Source organism: Diadema setosum, chromosome 22, assembly GCF_964275005.1.
Source record: "Diadema setosum chromosome 22, eeDiaSeto1, whole genome shotgun sequence".
NCBI lineage: Eukaryota > Metazoa > Echinodermata > Echinoidea > Diadematoida > Diadematidae > Diadema > Diadema setosum.
This window is the reverse complement of record NC_092706.1, coordinates 27535271-27550835: the sequence shown is the minus strand read 5'-3', so window position 1 is coordinate 27550835 and position 15565 is coordinate 27535271. Positions and strand designations below refer to the sequence as shown.

General features: G+C 38.3%; 1 protein-coding gene across 1 annotated transcript in view; it reads left to right on the top strand.

Annotated features, from left to right (window-relative positions):
* The window catches only part of LOC140245272 (BMP-binding endothelial regulator protein-like), a 157470-nt gene extending 142186 nt beyond the window's left edge, over positions 1 to 15284 (top strand). The window contains exons 12-16 of the mRNA XM_072324856.1: positions 4193 to 4244; positions 11595 to 11921; positions 13055 to 13391; positions 14163 to 14293; positions 15116 to 15284. Of these exons, the coding sequence (XP_072180957.1) occupies positions 4193 to 4244; positions 11595 to 11921; positions 13055 to 13391; positions 14163 to 14293; positions 15116 to 15126 (858 nt within the window). The 3' untranslated portion in view covers positions 15127 to 15284. The remainder of the gene's footprint in view (positions 1 to 4192; positions 4245 to 11594; positions 11922 to 13054; positions 13392 to 14162; positions 14294 to 15115) is intronic.
* The last annotated feature ends 281 nt before the right edge of the window (positions 15285 to 15565 follow it).

Sequence of the window (15565 nt, the reverse complement as noted above, 5' to 3'; positions counted from 1 at the left end):
TGTTGATAGAACACCTATCATTTCCCATCAATGACCGTTACCCTGGTAATCCAAAGATTGATCCGATTTTCTGGATTTGCAAGTCATTTCACCCTTTGTTTTCATACACTTCCAAAAAATCGTTGTACCGATACGACAGGCAGGCAGGGCTTTATTGTTCCAAGTCACTTTGTCACAGACATGTGTTAGTGAGTTTACGTGTTTGCGATGTTACTGTGTGTTGTGTTGTGTTGAGTGTGTGAATTTGTAATCGATCACATCGAGTCAAACTTATCGCTAACGCTAAGCCGATAAAATGCATGCACTTCCTCGCGGGTTGCAACATTGTCTTCAGTCGGATGTGAGAATGGTGTTCTTAAAGCGAGACATTGCCTCATACAGAACCCATACAAATCAATATACCATGGGTTTTGTTTGGGCAACCACGCATCCAGTAAGTAGCGATTTTCGCTGCCCAAGGAAAAAAAAAAAGTCACGTGTACAGCGGCGCGGACAATCTGGCGACCAGTCGTTCTAGCTCAATAACGGTAAAAAGGCGATTATGCCCAAGCAAGCTGTAAACAAATGGTCAATGAACAAAACACATTAGTTTCACCTTTTGCAAAGAATCAGGCCACATCAACACCGTGTCATTCGATTGAGACACATTTCTCTGTAGAAAGTTCATTAAAACATAATATGAGTCGATTTATCAGATATTGCAAATAGATTAGGCAGAAAATAAGGAACATGATGCAAATTAAGTTAGCTTGTACTTATGCCAGCTTTTTGATACATGATATTCATCTGATATAATTATTCATATGTGTACATTTTAGACATTCCAAGCTATTATACGCTGACTTGTGAATGAACAGTTTGATAGAATGGCGAATGAGAAGTCATAGTTTTCAACATTTTTTGGTGAAAATTTAAGTAAGACCTTTCTTAAATGTAGAGCCAGTACAGAAAACATTCTTTCAAAGTACTTGCACCAAATGTACTGATATAGTTTTCTTTTATTAGAGCCCTTTGTAAGGTTTTAAGAACTATAAGAACTTGCTCAATCGTTTGACATGAACAGAAGAAATAAAAGGCGTTTTCCAACAAAAAAAAAAAAAAAAAACATCCCATCAATTACGACAGACACATCCATTATTTACATGATGAAAATAGTAATTAGATATGTAATGATAATTCTGAAATCAATCTTATTTGCTCACTGCAAGCAAATCTTTGTGAAGAGCATTCGGGCAAATGCTGCGTCCGAAGATGAAGAATAATAGGGATGAATAATATTCTGCAGCTAACGTCAGCATAGATGACAGATAGATCCATCACCATCACCATCACCATCACCACCACCATCACCATCACCATCACCATCACCATCACCATCACCATCACCATCACCATCACCACCAACATCACCACCACCATCACCATCACCATCACATATCATAGATAGATAGATAGATAGATAGATAGATAGATAGATAGATAGATAGATAGATAGATAGATAAATAGATAGATAGATAGACAGATAGATAGATAGGTAGATGGATGGATGGATGGACAGTTAGATAGATATGTAGATGGATGGATAGATAGATAGATAGATAGATAGGTAGAAAGATAGATAGAAAGATAGATAGATAGATAGATAGATAGATAGATAGATAGATAGAAAGATAGATAGATAGATAGATAGATAGATAGATAGATAGATAGATAGATAGATAGATAGATAGACAGATAGATAGATAGGTAGAAACAGAGACAGAGAAAACATGAGAGAAACATATTCTTGTATCAGCATATTATTTTGGTTTACATGGTTTTGACCCAGGGCCCCGGCTACCGAGGAAAACGATAAATGCAATCCGTAGAAAAGAGTCCGAGCAGTGTAGCTATTAACCTCAGTTTAGACTTGCTTGACTGCTCTTGCTTTAAAGCAAAAGAGAGAAGAAAAATCAATTGAATTTCTCTGGGTTTGTCCTTGAATCGATTCCAAGACATAGGGGATTTGAAATGGTTTTTAAGTATTGTTATTGGATTCCCCAAGCACATTGGAACTCACGTGAACTGGAGATGTTTCCGGTTCTCTGTTGTCTGTCACAGTACAGCGGGTGTAAGGAAAATTACGTAATTCTGGGTGCGCATTGAACAATGTCCTTTTGTTCCTTTCGAATGGAGTGTGGGAATTGTCTGTGTTGGACGTGCCAAACAGATATGAAAGGAAGTGTCTGCGAACAATTAATAATAATGGTAATAGATGATGATCATGATGAATATAATGTGAATAATCATAGATCTATGATGTTGATCATGATGATGATAATGATGATAACAATAACAGCATTAATACCAAAATTAATGATAAAATGATAACGATACTACTACTAATATTGTTAAAGCAATTATGATAATGATAATGATAACAGCAGTGATGATACTACTGTAGTAAATGAGTAAGATAGGCAATATTTCGTAATGTGGGGCTATGTGACATAGCCATTTGGTTAGTAATGCTGGATATGTCTAACCTGTATCAATTAGCTAATCGAAAGTGTTTATTCATTAGCCGCCGGATCATCCAAACAGTGATGGAGTTTGTTTTGTCCATGCTGGTGAGTGTTAACATCAAGTATGTCAAATATGTACACTGTATAGGACATGATTAAGTGCATTTGTGTGCGTTTTATCTTACTTAGAAAGCTGGCAACGGATTTTGAACTCCTAACAAACCATAGTTGTACACCATGTTAATAGGATTTTAGGCTGGTGGACCATTAAGAGGTTTAAGCATGCAGTCTTGAGGTGGAATCCTGTACCTGTAATAGGGATAACCTTCTGAGAGTTTGACGACCCCTGGTCCCGATTTTTGGGACGCGTCTCTTGGCGCCATCAGGGGTGCGAATCTCGCTCTACCGTTTTTTGGGCCAAGGCCGGACGAAGTATCCGCCCGGTTGCCCTAAATTTCAAGCACCCCAATTAGCAATGGGAATAGACACAAATGAAAACGCTACACAACGCTCCAGGCTAGAATGTTACAAACGTAGACATACAGAGTATATGTTATGTTTATTTCCGGACCAAATCATACACAGTCGAAGGAAGCAAAGCCACCACTCGACTGACGCGACAAACAAAACCTTTCACGGTTCTCTTGCGTCAAGATTCAACCTGCCGACGATACCAAACCTCCCCTTACTATACCAACGCTTTATTGTCATCAGAATGCATTTTGTGATTCCTGAAGTCTGATACGCTTATGCTAATCAGTATATGAATCAGTTTCGACATGACTGAGATTTATACCAAACGAATTGGCACCCCTTCATCTTACTTGAATTTCCCTCATCGCAAACAACGAGATACCAATAAATGAATTAAGAAAAAAAGACGGGTGGTTGTTTTCTTATATTTTGTTCCGAAGGTACGGCACAGTTGTTTTGTTTGGTTTTTTTCTTTGAAGCAAAAAAAAAAAAAAATCTCTCATAAGCAATTAATTCAATACAATTCAATTTATTGAAAACCAGACATAGCCACAGTTATGAATGAACATGAAGCAAATGAATATGAGTCCCCAAGAAGCAGAGCTTGTGAGTGGGGTCCATTATGAATGGACTTCTCGATAGGTGCCAAGATTTGTTTAAAAGCGGAATGTGATGGCGTTTGAAAGAAGGAAGTTTTCTTTTTTTTTCTTTTTTCTTTTTTGCCCCATGCAACACATTTTAGATACCCCTTCTGAATTACAATAAAACCACGCGACAGGTATGATTTCTTACAAGCTGTCCTTGCAAGCAATAGTTGTATCATTGCCTGTGCAAATACATGAATCGGAAAACTTGCGAATTCATCATAATACTGCATTGCAAAGGACTCTCCTCATAAAGAAAGATACGTAACAATGATGCGACGAGACACGTGATAGGAATAAACTGCAAGTGGAACGTGACTAGTGACGTCATGACAAACAGGAATAACAATGTCTGGTACTTGGTCATGCTGCACAGAATAATGACTATAATCATGGCAAAAGCTAGTATCTAGGTCTTTCTGATAGAATACAAAATGAAATAGCCGTACCCATAATTGCTGTCGATGAACGTTTTGTTCCATGTCATATTTCCCTCCTCATGTTATTTTGTTTTGGTTTAGAGTGTCCATGTCATTTATTATTTGTCTCAAACTTTTTTTTTTACCCAGAACTTTGAACTGAAGAGACCAACTGGAGAATGCTGTCCAAGATGTGTAGAAAGTAAGTATATCGATTCATTGGTCCATAAAATTATTTCTTAAATTTTATACAAATGACGTGTTAATCGATCCGATGCGAGTCACTTCCGGTTGTACAACGTCCTGACACAATAATGCAATTATCATAAATAGCATGGTAATAGTTAATAACATCCACCTGATACAAAGACTATACCATCTCTTTCTTCAAAATGGCTTCAATTCCTTTCAATTTAAATGCGGTTTATTTCTATTAACTAAAGGTAATACAGATCCCAAGTAATCATTTTTTTGACAAATCATATTATTAACATTTCGCAAAAAGTACAAATCATGAAGTTTATTACAAATTATATAAGAACGAATTGTTATCTAACATGATGATGGAAACGTTGTATTCTTCGCAATGGTGACAAGAAGTAAATGTAACTTGTTATATCTTTATTCGAGAAGCTAGTGGAAATGCATTGTTCAAATGATAAATGGTGAACACTATTCTTTCATAAATGTAATAGGCCTACTCAGATATAAAGAGCTTTAGCTAAAATAGGTTTAACCCGTTCAGCGCGATATTATGAAATCCCCACTGTTATTGGAGGACTTAACGCTGAACACCTAACACTACGTAGCAGGTGGCTATAATTAGATAAGAAAAGTCTGTACCAATCATTGTTTCTTTGTTTGTTTGTTTATTTGTTTGTTATTTCACTATGGGTTCTGCTAATATCATCAGTGATTCTAAAGAAACGTAGGTTTCAAGTTAAATTTATCTCGACAAACATTTGCTCCTCAACAAGTATTTTCTGAGCTCTGTTGTTGCCTTTCTGACGTGCGTGAAGCAGTCGTGAATAATCATTCTGATGGCTCATTGACCAAATATTTGTAGAAAATTTTGTCCGCATAATATACAAATCTTTTCGGAATATACATGACCGAGGAGAAGGGAAGAGCTAGCTAAACGAACTCGATGGAGACGTGTGTGCAGGGCATGCCCTTTCGTATGCCGTCTCACATGCCCTGGTGCCGTATGTGAGAATTGCTTTGCCAAGGTCGTTTTATTCGTGCCATTCTATGGGAAGCTAACTTTCATTCACAAAATATTACCCTCAGGCGTTCCATACATCACTGTCAAAAGGCACAATGCGTTGAATTGTAACTTTAGCAGTGTCATTGTAATGCATTGAAATTATGGGTACACGCTGGGTTCCACGCAAAAGATCGTTAAAAAAATAGCTTTGCACGAAAAAGACGTAAGCGGTTTTGGGGTGTCAGGTGTACATAGGTAAGTGAGATAAAATCGATTGGGGAAAGCAAATATTTTATCTGGTTTGTGTGAAGCAAAATTCACGACGAAACCATAGATTTTGATCTGCACATCCGTCATTCGGCTTGAACCGTTTACATTACTTAACTGCTTGAAGAGCCATTCTATTCTTCAACACCTCGTTATGTGACGACATTTCTCTCTTCTTTTCTTTTTTTTTTTTTTGGTCCTCTTGAAAAAAACCGCCAATTATGGGAGATAAACCCTCACTCGGCAAGCTTTTATAGTGTGTGATTGGATCTCAAGCGCTCTGAAATAGGACGATAAGAAATAAGTAATTTCCCGCCTTTGTGAATAGCCCGGATTTTATTTGAGCCGTCACATGGGAATTGATGATATCTGTCACATTGTTTCCGCCTCGTCCTTTTCTTCTACTCCACCCCTCTCTAAATCTCTTTATCCCCCCCCCCCCCTTTTTACCCCTTCCCCTCTGTAAGCCAAACTGCAGTTTGCCCCTCTTAATACTGTCTGTGGAAAACAGATGGGGCGTGATGGATGGTGTGTACGAACCACCTGGCAAGGGATATCAGATATGATATGAAAACAGAAATTAGAACGGAAACAACTATTCTTCTTCTCTTTTTAATCGATGTCTGAAAATAGGAACTCCCTGAACGGAATTTATGTCACATTCTCCCTACTTTTTCAAAGGCTGACTTCACATTGTTGTTCATGTGAGTACGGGAGGTTTTCATTTCACACGAATTTTTAAAAGATGAATCCTGCATTTTCTCCCCAACGTTCCCAAGAGTTTTCCTCTTCCTCATTCTCCCTTAAAAGATAACGCAAGAATTACTTCTGGTGTACAGTGAAATGCTGTCGTCTGCGTCAGAATGTAATTCAAAAAAAAAAAAGACTTTGTTTCTATCAATCGTGACTTACAGTGGGCAGATGCGTGCGGGTGCACGTCACGAGACCGACACCCACGAGTCATACAGCCCACGAGTTATACAGCTCACAAGTCATACAGCCTATTAGTTCGACACTAAGCTCACAAGGCCCACGAGACAGACACATTAAGCCCCGTGTTGTATCTGTCGAACTCGTGGGCTATGTTTACCTCGTGTCGAACTTATGGGCTTTATTTGCCTAGTGTCGAACTCATGGGCTGTCTGACTCGTGAGCTGTATGACTCATGGACCTGTTTTCAAAGTCGAATTCGTGGGCTGTATAGCTCGTGGGTGTCGGTCTAGTGAGATGACCCCGATGCATGCTTGACTTATGCATGCTTAATTATCTTGCTGTGAATTTTGCTCCAGGTCATGTCCGATATTAATCATCAGTTGACATTTTTTTTTTTCTGAACACGATCATCATTTGTTCGTTATTTGAAACCTGTGACAGTGCTTATTTTTGAAGTTTCATTTTATTTGTATTGTTTTATTTCTGCCAGACAAAAATGTAATACAAATACAAAGTATACATTAATAAGTCCCATATTTTGAAGCAATAAATCAAAACAGTGCATACTGTGCAATGGTTACAGAAAGTAACAAAGAGAGTGTTCTACTGAAAAGCGGTGCTTGTAATGCCTAGATCACGCAAAAAAAAAAAATGCCGAAATCATTTTGCATATCTAAATTTATCTATTATTTACAAAATCTACCGTAGCCAGCTCGATTATAGATTATGAATATTTTATGATGATATATGTCATATATAAGAATAGAGTTATATACTCAGTAATCAATCCTGGATATGTAAAGAAAAAGCTGGAGAAACATCATTGCGTATAGGTAGATTGATAAAGACTGATTTTAACATTGCTTTTAAGGTCTTATTCTTAGTGTAATTATTTGCCTTTATATCGTTACCACTATCCATGATATCAATTTACGAAAAACGATCAGTCCATCTCTCATCCCCACTCCCTCTCTCTCTCTCTCTCTCTTACGTATCCATATGAATTTATAAGCATGTATAAAATAGGTGAATATGGCAAATGGGTGACTTACTGCTAGGCACGTCTTCTTACCACAAAGTTGTCAAGTCTAGAACAAAGTTGTCAAGTCTAGAACCATCCCATGATCGCAGCACAAACCAAGCTCGCGAAGGTAGAGGTCGAGTTTTATGTGAAAGGCATGGGCGAGGAAATAATGGATGTGATCATGTTATCATACCCTCTAAAACTAAAAAAAAAAAAAAAAAAACTAAAAAAAAAAACTAAAAAAAAAAAAACTATTAGAAAAATAAAAGATATTAGAGGAGAGAGGGAGAGAGAGAGGGGGGGGGGTGCAAAGGGAGAGCGGAGAAGATAAAATATTATATTCCATGCATTGGTTCTACAGACTGGGAAGGGGAATGGACTATTATAGCGACGATCGAATTTATCTCCCATTGTGTGCACCCGTTTTTACGATCGTCTCTTCTTGAATGGGAAATCTTTGTCTCCTCTGTTCAGGCTGGTTAACAGAAATAATCCAGGTTTCTTTCATGTCTGCGGAGAGTGCAATTATTTCCCATTTTCATTTTGGCTGCTGGGAAGGGGCAAGTGTCTCCGGTGGGAAGACTGAAATGAAAAGGCCGAGACTTGGAATGGCAAGCACTACATTAGGAGCACAATACTTCGTTTGGAAACTTCCTTATGGCAAAGACAATTTTGTTAGCTTTTCTTTTTTAAGTGTATGATTAAAGTTCTCTCCTGCAAAGTTTGATTGATACTTTAAAACTTCGCTGAAGTTGAATTCGTGTTGAACTTTGTAGAAAAACGGGGATATTTCTCTTCCTATCTTATCATTGTTGTTGAGCACATTACACCGATAATATTCACCCCTCATTTGCTCACACCCCTCCCTCCATGCCTCAACCATTACTGGATCTTTTCCGTTGTGTCTCCAATACTACTTAACCCTTTCTATTCGGGAACCTGGAGGTGTTTCATAAAGCTCTTCGTAAAGTTACGAACGACTTACGAGCGACTGGTGATCAGTTCTTCTGCTGAATTGTGGAAATTCTGATAAGCATAGCACATCAGAACTGATCACCAGTAGCTCGTAAGTTGTTTGTAACTTTACGAACAGCTTTATATAACAGGGCCCTGGTAGCCTGTGTATTAAATCTATTAGGATTTCAGAATTCAGGATGGAACGGATTAAGATACCTGCCTACCATACTACAGTGACGCGAATCGTTTGTTACATATCTGGATGTGCCAGTGTTGTCATAGCAAATTCAAATTTGCAATTGTGTTGTTTTCTTTCTCTGTCGCGCCTATAATTTTCTGCTGTCCGAAGTTCAGAAGTATTGTCATGACAACCTATTGGGCACCATAAGAAGGTTCAGCAAGAATCCCCCTTGCGAGGGTTATTGCTCTATGCTGAGCTTTCCTCTAACGTTTGCGTCACAGTATCACGTGACAGGGTCGTCTGATTGGATAATGCCGCGATCCAATTAATCCAATTAATTCCATTTCAATTCTGTTCTTTAAAGGGATGGTACAGTATTGGTGGAGATGAGAATCGGGCTTTTAAGTGTTTGCAAAATACCAAGAAAATACTTATGATATAGTACAGAGCATACCAACAGGGTATTTCTTCTGCAAAAGATGGCGCTCAGAATCGTTTTTAACCTTCATATCCGAGCACATACTGACAAGCTTTTCCTTGAGCACAAAATTCTGAAAATAAATGAGTTGTATTTGTTACAACTTGGTCAATTTATGTTTAATTACAACTGCAATCATCTACCCAAAATATTTTATTCATTATTTCACCGTAACAGCCACGTACATAATTATCCCACTAGACAATCTAAAGAATTTCATCTTCCCTTAGTTAGAACTGTACACACTCAAAATACATTTGTTTATACCGGACCCAGATTTTGGAATAGCTTAGATAATGATCTAAAAGAATCTGTGAAGTTAATTACATTTAAGTATAAACTCAAAAAATATTTGTTTTCTAAATATACCAGTTAATTCTGTTCAATGGAAAAACCCGTCATGTTTCACTTTTCCTTGAGATTTTGTAGTGTGTCCACAGACCTTTTCCATCCCTCTCCTTTTCCTTCTCTATTCTTCCCTGCTACTTTTTCCTCGTTCTTCGTTGTCCAGTATCTGTCTGAGTGCATTTCCTCAAATTTTGTTATTTCTGTGTATTGTGTTATTGTTGTTGTCGTCATGTTTTTTTTTGTGGCCGATTGCATATCTTTTTCCATTCAATTTTCCTGGCACACCTGGCCCCATAGTGTCTGTGCCACAAATGTGATATGTTATATAGTTTATACGATTGCATCCTAAAATCCTAGTAAGTATTGTTCATAGTATCAACATCATTATATCAATTAGTAAAATGTACAATAGTATATAGAAGAATTTAAATGAATATGTCTATTTGGTATAACAAATTGGTGCTGTTGTTGTTTTGTTCGAGTGTTCCACGTTTTACAAGCGTGGCTTTTTTAGTGGAACACTGTTTTCCATCATTGTGATTATTTACTATTTTTGTTGCCATGACAAAGTGCATTGTTTCTTTTTTACGACACCATTCGTGTATAATATACTTTATATTGTATTGAAAAAAATCCTTTATCGGACGAGTGTAAGAGAAATGAAAAAAAAATTGTATCACTTTGGATTATGTCAACTTTTTCTTTTCTTTCTTTGTGATGATGGAAATAAATAAACTATTGAATAAACTATTGAATTGAACAGGGCTCTCTTGAAAAGCAGGCCTCTGGCTTGAATGAGACTTACCCTGTATTTAAAAAAAAACGTGAATAGATAAATAAATAAATACATACCATTTTAAGAGGAATTCAAAGTTTATTTGATGAAAATCGGGTTTGGAATGACTGAAACATCCAAAAACAAAGTAAAACAAAGCGATCGTAATAAAGTGTGGGTTCCACACTTTATTAGAATCCCTCTGTTTTTGGATATCTCAGCCATTTCAAAACCAATTTTCATCAAATAAACATTGAATTCCTCATAGAATTACATGCTCTTTCATTATTTCATAAGAGGTTTCTCATTATCTCACAAAAAAAAAAAATGTTAGAAACCTGAAATTAGGTCTTAACCAAAACTGTACAATCCCTTTAATGTCGATAGATTGGTCCTTTTTAGAATCATGGAGGTTGATGTTAAGCATGATGTAGTCACGTCTTTGTGAAGGCTATAGTTCCTTTTTGTTTCCCCGAAATTCATCTGGCAGACTGGAGCCAGCTCTTAATCTGCGCCTGTTGAAATGGAATTGGTTTCATAGAGATTCATAGTTGATCGTATGGCGTTCATTCATCCATCCGTTCGTTCATTCATTCTGTCTGAAGGACAGTAATCAGATGGGCTGTACACAGAAAATTCCGATAGCGCATAGTTTCATCATCTGCCGTTGTTGGAAAAGTTCGGGATTTACCGAAAACACATCGGCGGGATTATGATGATTAAGCTGGTGACCCTCTTTAATGGAAAGCTAGCAAAAAATTAAAAGTCTGAACAAAGATATTTAATGTTAATATTAGTATACCATTATTAATGCTCAAGTCTACGTTGTTTCTAGACAAAATGTGTTCATATTCAGCTCGAATTAGCCGGGCGCTTTATGACGAAGAATTAAACCTTATACCCTAGCTTTTAATGTTGGTTTTTTTTTTTTTTTTTGGTTTTTTGTTGTTGTTGTTGTTGTTGTTTTTTTTTTTTAATAACGTCTGTAACTTCTTGCCATGTGATCTTAACTTTCGGAACAATCTTCCACTAACTTTTTTTATTTGTGTGAAATTTTGACAGGTCCGATGAAAAGCAGCTTACTTTCAGCTTGCATATCACCATGGTCATGGCCGAATTTGAGGAATTATAACGATTTCATGATGAAAGATTCCTCCATCACTTTGTCATGTTTATAACCTAATACTAAAATATACATTTAAATTTGAGGACGTAGCCTCCACTACAAGTATAATACCAATCTACCAGGGGTATATCATTGTCAGTCCCCTCCCTGTTTTGGTCAGGGGTTACATTGGTGATTGTAGGAATACCACAACCCGGTGTAACGATGCGGTCATTAATTTTGTACATACAATCATCCATTCTGCCTTCTCCAACAGAAAATGGTGTCTGCACGGTATTTGGAGATCCGCACTATCGGTCTTTCGACGGCCGTCTCTTCAACTTCCAAGGGCGCTGCAAGTATCTCCTGGCGGCGGACTGCGTCACCAACGACTTCCGGGTCAAAGTTCGCAACGACGGGCGCCACACGAAATCGTTCTCTTGGACGAAAACAGTGTTTCTCACGTTTGACGGGTACGCCATCAGGTTGATGCAAGACTACGTGGTACGGGTGAACTATGACACGGTGACGCTGCCCTACAGTGTGACGTCATCGTTCCGAATCTACAGGGAGAGCTATAACGTCATAGTGGAGACAAAGTCAGGTTAGTTGTTGGCACTCGCCACAAGACGAAGATCAGCCCGAGCAATTGTAACAGAAGCTCGAGCAATTAATTAAATTGCAGCAGTCAATTCCTTTCTATGTTCAGATTAAGTATGAATAAGACCAACGACTTTACGACAGACAACAACATAATGTGACACGTTGTTAGTCATTTTGAAGCAGAGAAAAGCTGCATTGTGCACGCCTCAATACATGTACTTTAAGCTCTGTGCCCTTTTATCCCTTCCGCTTCCTAAGTACAGTAACAATAGGAGAGCAGTCCTCCAGTCAGCTCGGTAAGACCTAAATAAAGAAAGACATTATTCTTGGCGCCTTTTACAAATCAACGTAAAATCTCTTCTCTGAGCTTTGCTCATCAATAGATGGCGCCTTTGCGTGAAATCGCACTGATTTATGGCTTCGGAACCAACAATGAAAAAAAAAAAACACACCCAAACAAGCAAATGTATTACTCAGGTTGCATTTTACAGGACGTGCGTGTGAATGGATCTACTTGATTGCAGTGTTATGACTCTCGTAACAGAAAGGAAAATGGAAAACAACAGCATAGTTTTCTCATAGTCATCCCTTTCATACATACCGTAAAACACATACAGAAAAAAAAAATGTAGAAAAAAAATTTAATTTTTAATCTCCACCATCTGCTTTTCTTTTTTTTTTATTCCACGTAAACACAGTCTCCATTAAAGCAGTGTACATCAGTTATATGCCTACTTACCTCAACATAGGGAATTGTTAGACTTCCTTTGATTATTTACCACCGTATGATACAATGCGATAAATTTCATGAACTGGTATTATAATTACCGTCTCAACATGAGCTCCATATAGAACTGATAAAGTACCCCCTCCCCCGCAATTTTGGCTACAATCTTAACCCTCCCAGTAGAATTCAGAGAATGTTGTTCACAAACTTTTCTGGGGCAAAGCGCAAACAGAATTTCACTCTGATTAAAGAGATATGGAAGGAGTGACGTTTGTAGACGATGCAGTGTTTGTTGTTGATTTGCCACATTGCAAAAGTACAATTGTGCAACCTACTAAGTAAATATTCACATGAATTACACAATGTAATGTGTTAACGAAACTTGCTTGCACCTGCTCATTCAACAGGCATCACGCTGTCGTGGGACGGTGACAGCTTCGTTGAACTGTCGGTGCCGCCGAAGTACAAGAGCAAAATGTGCGGACTGTGCGGGAACTACAACGCGGACAGACACGATGATCTGCGAACGATGAAGGGCGATTTCACGAACGACGTTCGGACGTTCGGCGAATCGTGGCGGATCGGCGGCACCAAGCTGTGTGACACGAACGTGCCGAACAAGCTCAAGTACCTGTGCTGGGACGATAGGGGGGCGAGAAGGAGAGCGAGGCAGGCTTGCCGAGCGCTGCAGTCGGAGCCCTTCCAACCTTGCCATGGCGTGGTGAATGTAAAGTCATATTACAGGTGAGAGGAAAAATAAGGCGGGAACTGTCAACTTGACAAACTAGGACACTATTGCTTGCCAACTGAGCCATTATTAACGTGCAATGTATCTTTTTGGTGATGATAATGAAACAGAATGATGAATATAGTTGAACTAATTGATGTCATGTGAAAATAAATTAGTATATTGTTGTAGTAAAGTAAAGTGGTACACACAAAGATATAGTTGTTTGTACCATGCATAGCAGACTCAGATTCACATCCTTTTAAGGGTTTCTGTTATCATGAATAAAGAGAGAAAGAAGGATATATAAAGATATATAAAAAGGGAAAGAAGAATTAGAAAGAGGGTTGCGTTTTTGTTAGGAATGACTAGAATAAATGTTCGATGCATAAATATGAAAGAAAAAAGATAGTATGGTTTGCAATATGCACCGCGACGAAAGTATTAAAATTGTCTCCGTGACACAGACGAAGTATTTTTAGTCAACTCTACACATCGAACTATAAACATGCGTCGTCCACAGGCAACATTGACTGCCAAAATCGTGGCATGTATTCAATCACGCATGTCCATGATGTCAAAAGAATAAACTTTAATTATTTTGATTTGATTTGATTGATTCGGTTCTGCATTTTCTGAATTAGGAAAAATATAAAAGCATGATGCATTAGTGCACCCCCACCACAAAAAAATAAAAAAGAAAATAGTTAATAAAAACTAACTAATCAGAAATATTCTGTACTGAGTCATTCCTTACGATTCAACCAAATTTTGTTGTCTCCACCCAGGTCGTGTTTGACGGACATGTGCGAGTGTCCCGAGGGCCAGAACTGCGCCTGTGAAGCCATCTCGGCCTACATCCGGGAATGCAAGAGGCGGGGCATCGACCTAGACTACACACACAACGAAATCTGCTCAGGTGAGAAGAGGAAATGAAGGACAAACCCTGACACAGCTTCGATAAAGCAAACTTCCTCCTCCTCCTCCTCCTCCTCCTTCTTCTTTTTCTTCTTCTTCTCGTATGACACAGTGTGTAAAATGAAAGGAGAATTCCTTGTGGTTCATAATTACAACTCAGTCGACTATAGAATTGTCAAGACGGTCAAATTTACACATTTAAGTGACAAGGTTAAAAAAAACTGCAGGAGTAAAGGAAAATGTTTTCTATGTGTGGTTCTCAAATTGGTGAATATTTGATGGAAAGTGTCATTATTTTCTGATTATCAAATGTCTCAATTCCCTTATTATCAAAATGTGAACGAAGCGTAATGTTGACTGGCATATTTTATATTCGACTTAGGGAACTGATACAACGTGTTATAATTATAAAGCTGTACACTCACTCACTCACAGTTCCTTAAAAAAAGTCCTCAACTGGAAAAAATGACATCATCATATTTTGGTCACATTCGAAGGCTTCGTAATTTTGATTAATCCAACGATTTTGTAAAAATACGAAGAAAGAAAGAGAAAAAAAAAATGCCTGTACTTGAGGTGGCTGGCAAATCTGTATTGCTATAAATTGTGTAGTTTCAACTACCGTGCAGAAAAGATAAAGGGGGGGGGGGGAGATTATTTTGATAATTTTGATGGAAATGTCTGCGAGAATAATCTGGCAGAACTCTTATGCAATGATTTTGCACCAAGATCACAAACTTTAATATCGGAATAACGTATGCGACTTCGGTTAACTGTGGGTATTTCCCCATTGCCTTCTTGTCTTTTTATTCCCATAGCATAGAACTATCTTGAAGTGAAAACCTGCTCCTGACAATGGGGGCGCTGTTTGGCAGTTTCTATACCATGGAACGCTCAAAGCGAGCTGGTTTGGTGCTGAAGGGAGCAGACAGACATCAAGGTTTGAAGCGAGTTTTTTTGGCTCGCTTTTGGTGTCCTGACCGCAGGAATGAACGGGATTAGCCAGCGAGATGTCTCGACAGCGCGTCGCCATCGTATGGTAGAGTGATCGGCTCTTGTTTTCTCACTACATTGGGCGCCGTGTGTCGCTTTCGACCAATGAGGGATAAACTCTGGCATTACGGAGACGGCCAGGTCTGCCGACGTGTCGCATCACCACATCAACGACATCGATAACGACTTCGATAACGAGTTTGATTGTGTCCTTTTTTACTGCAAAAGAGGACAAAGCTGGCTTGGCTCGGATCTCAAGTCCAGACCGACCAAATCTATT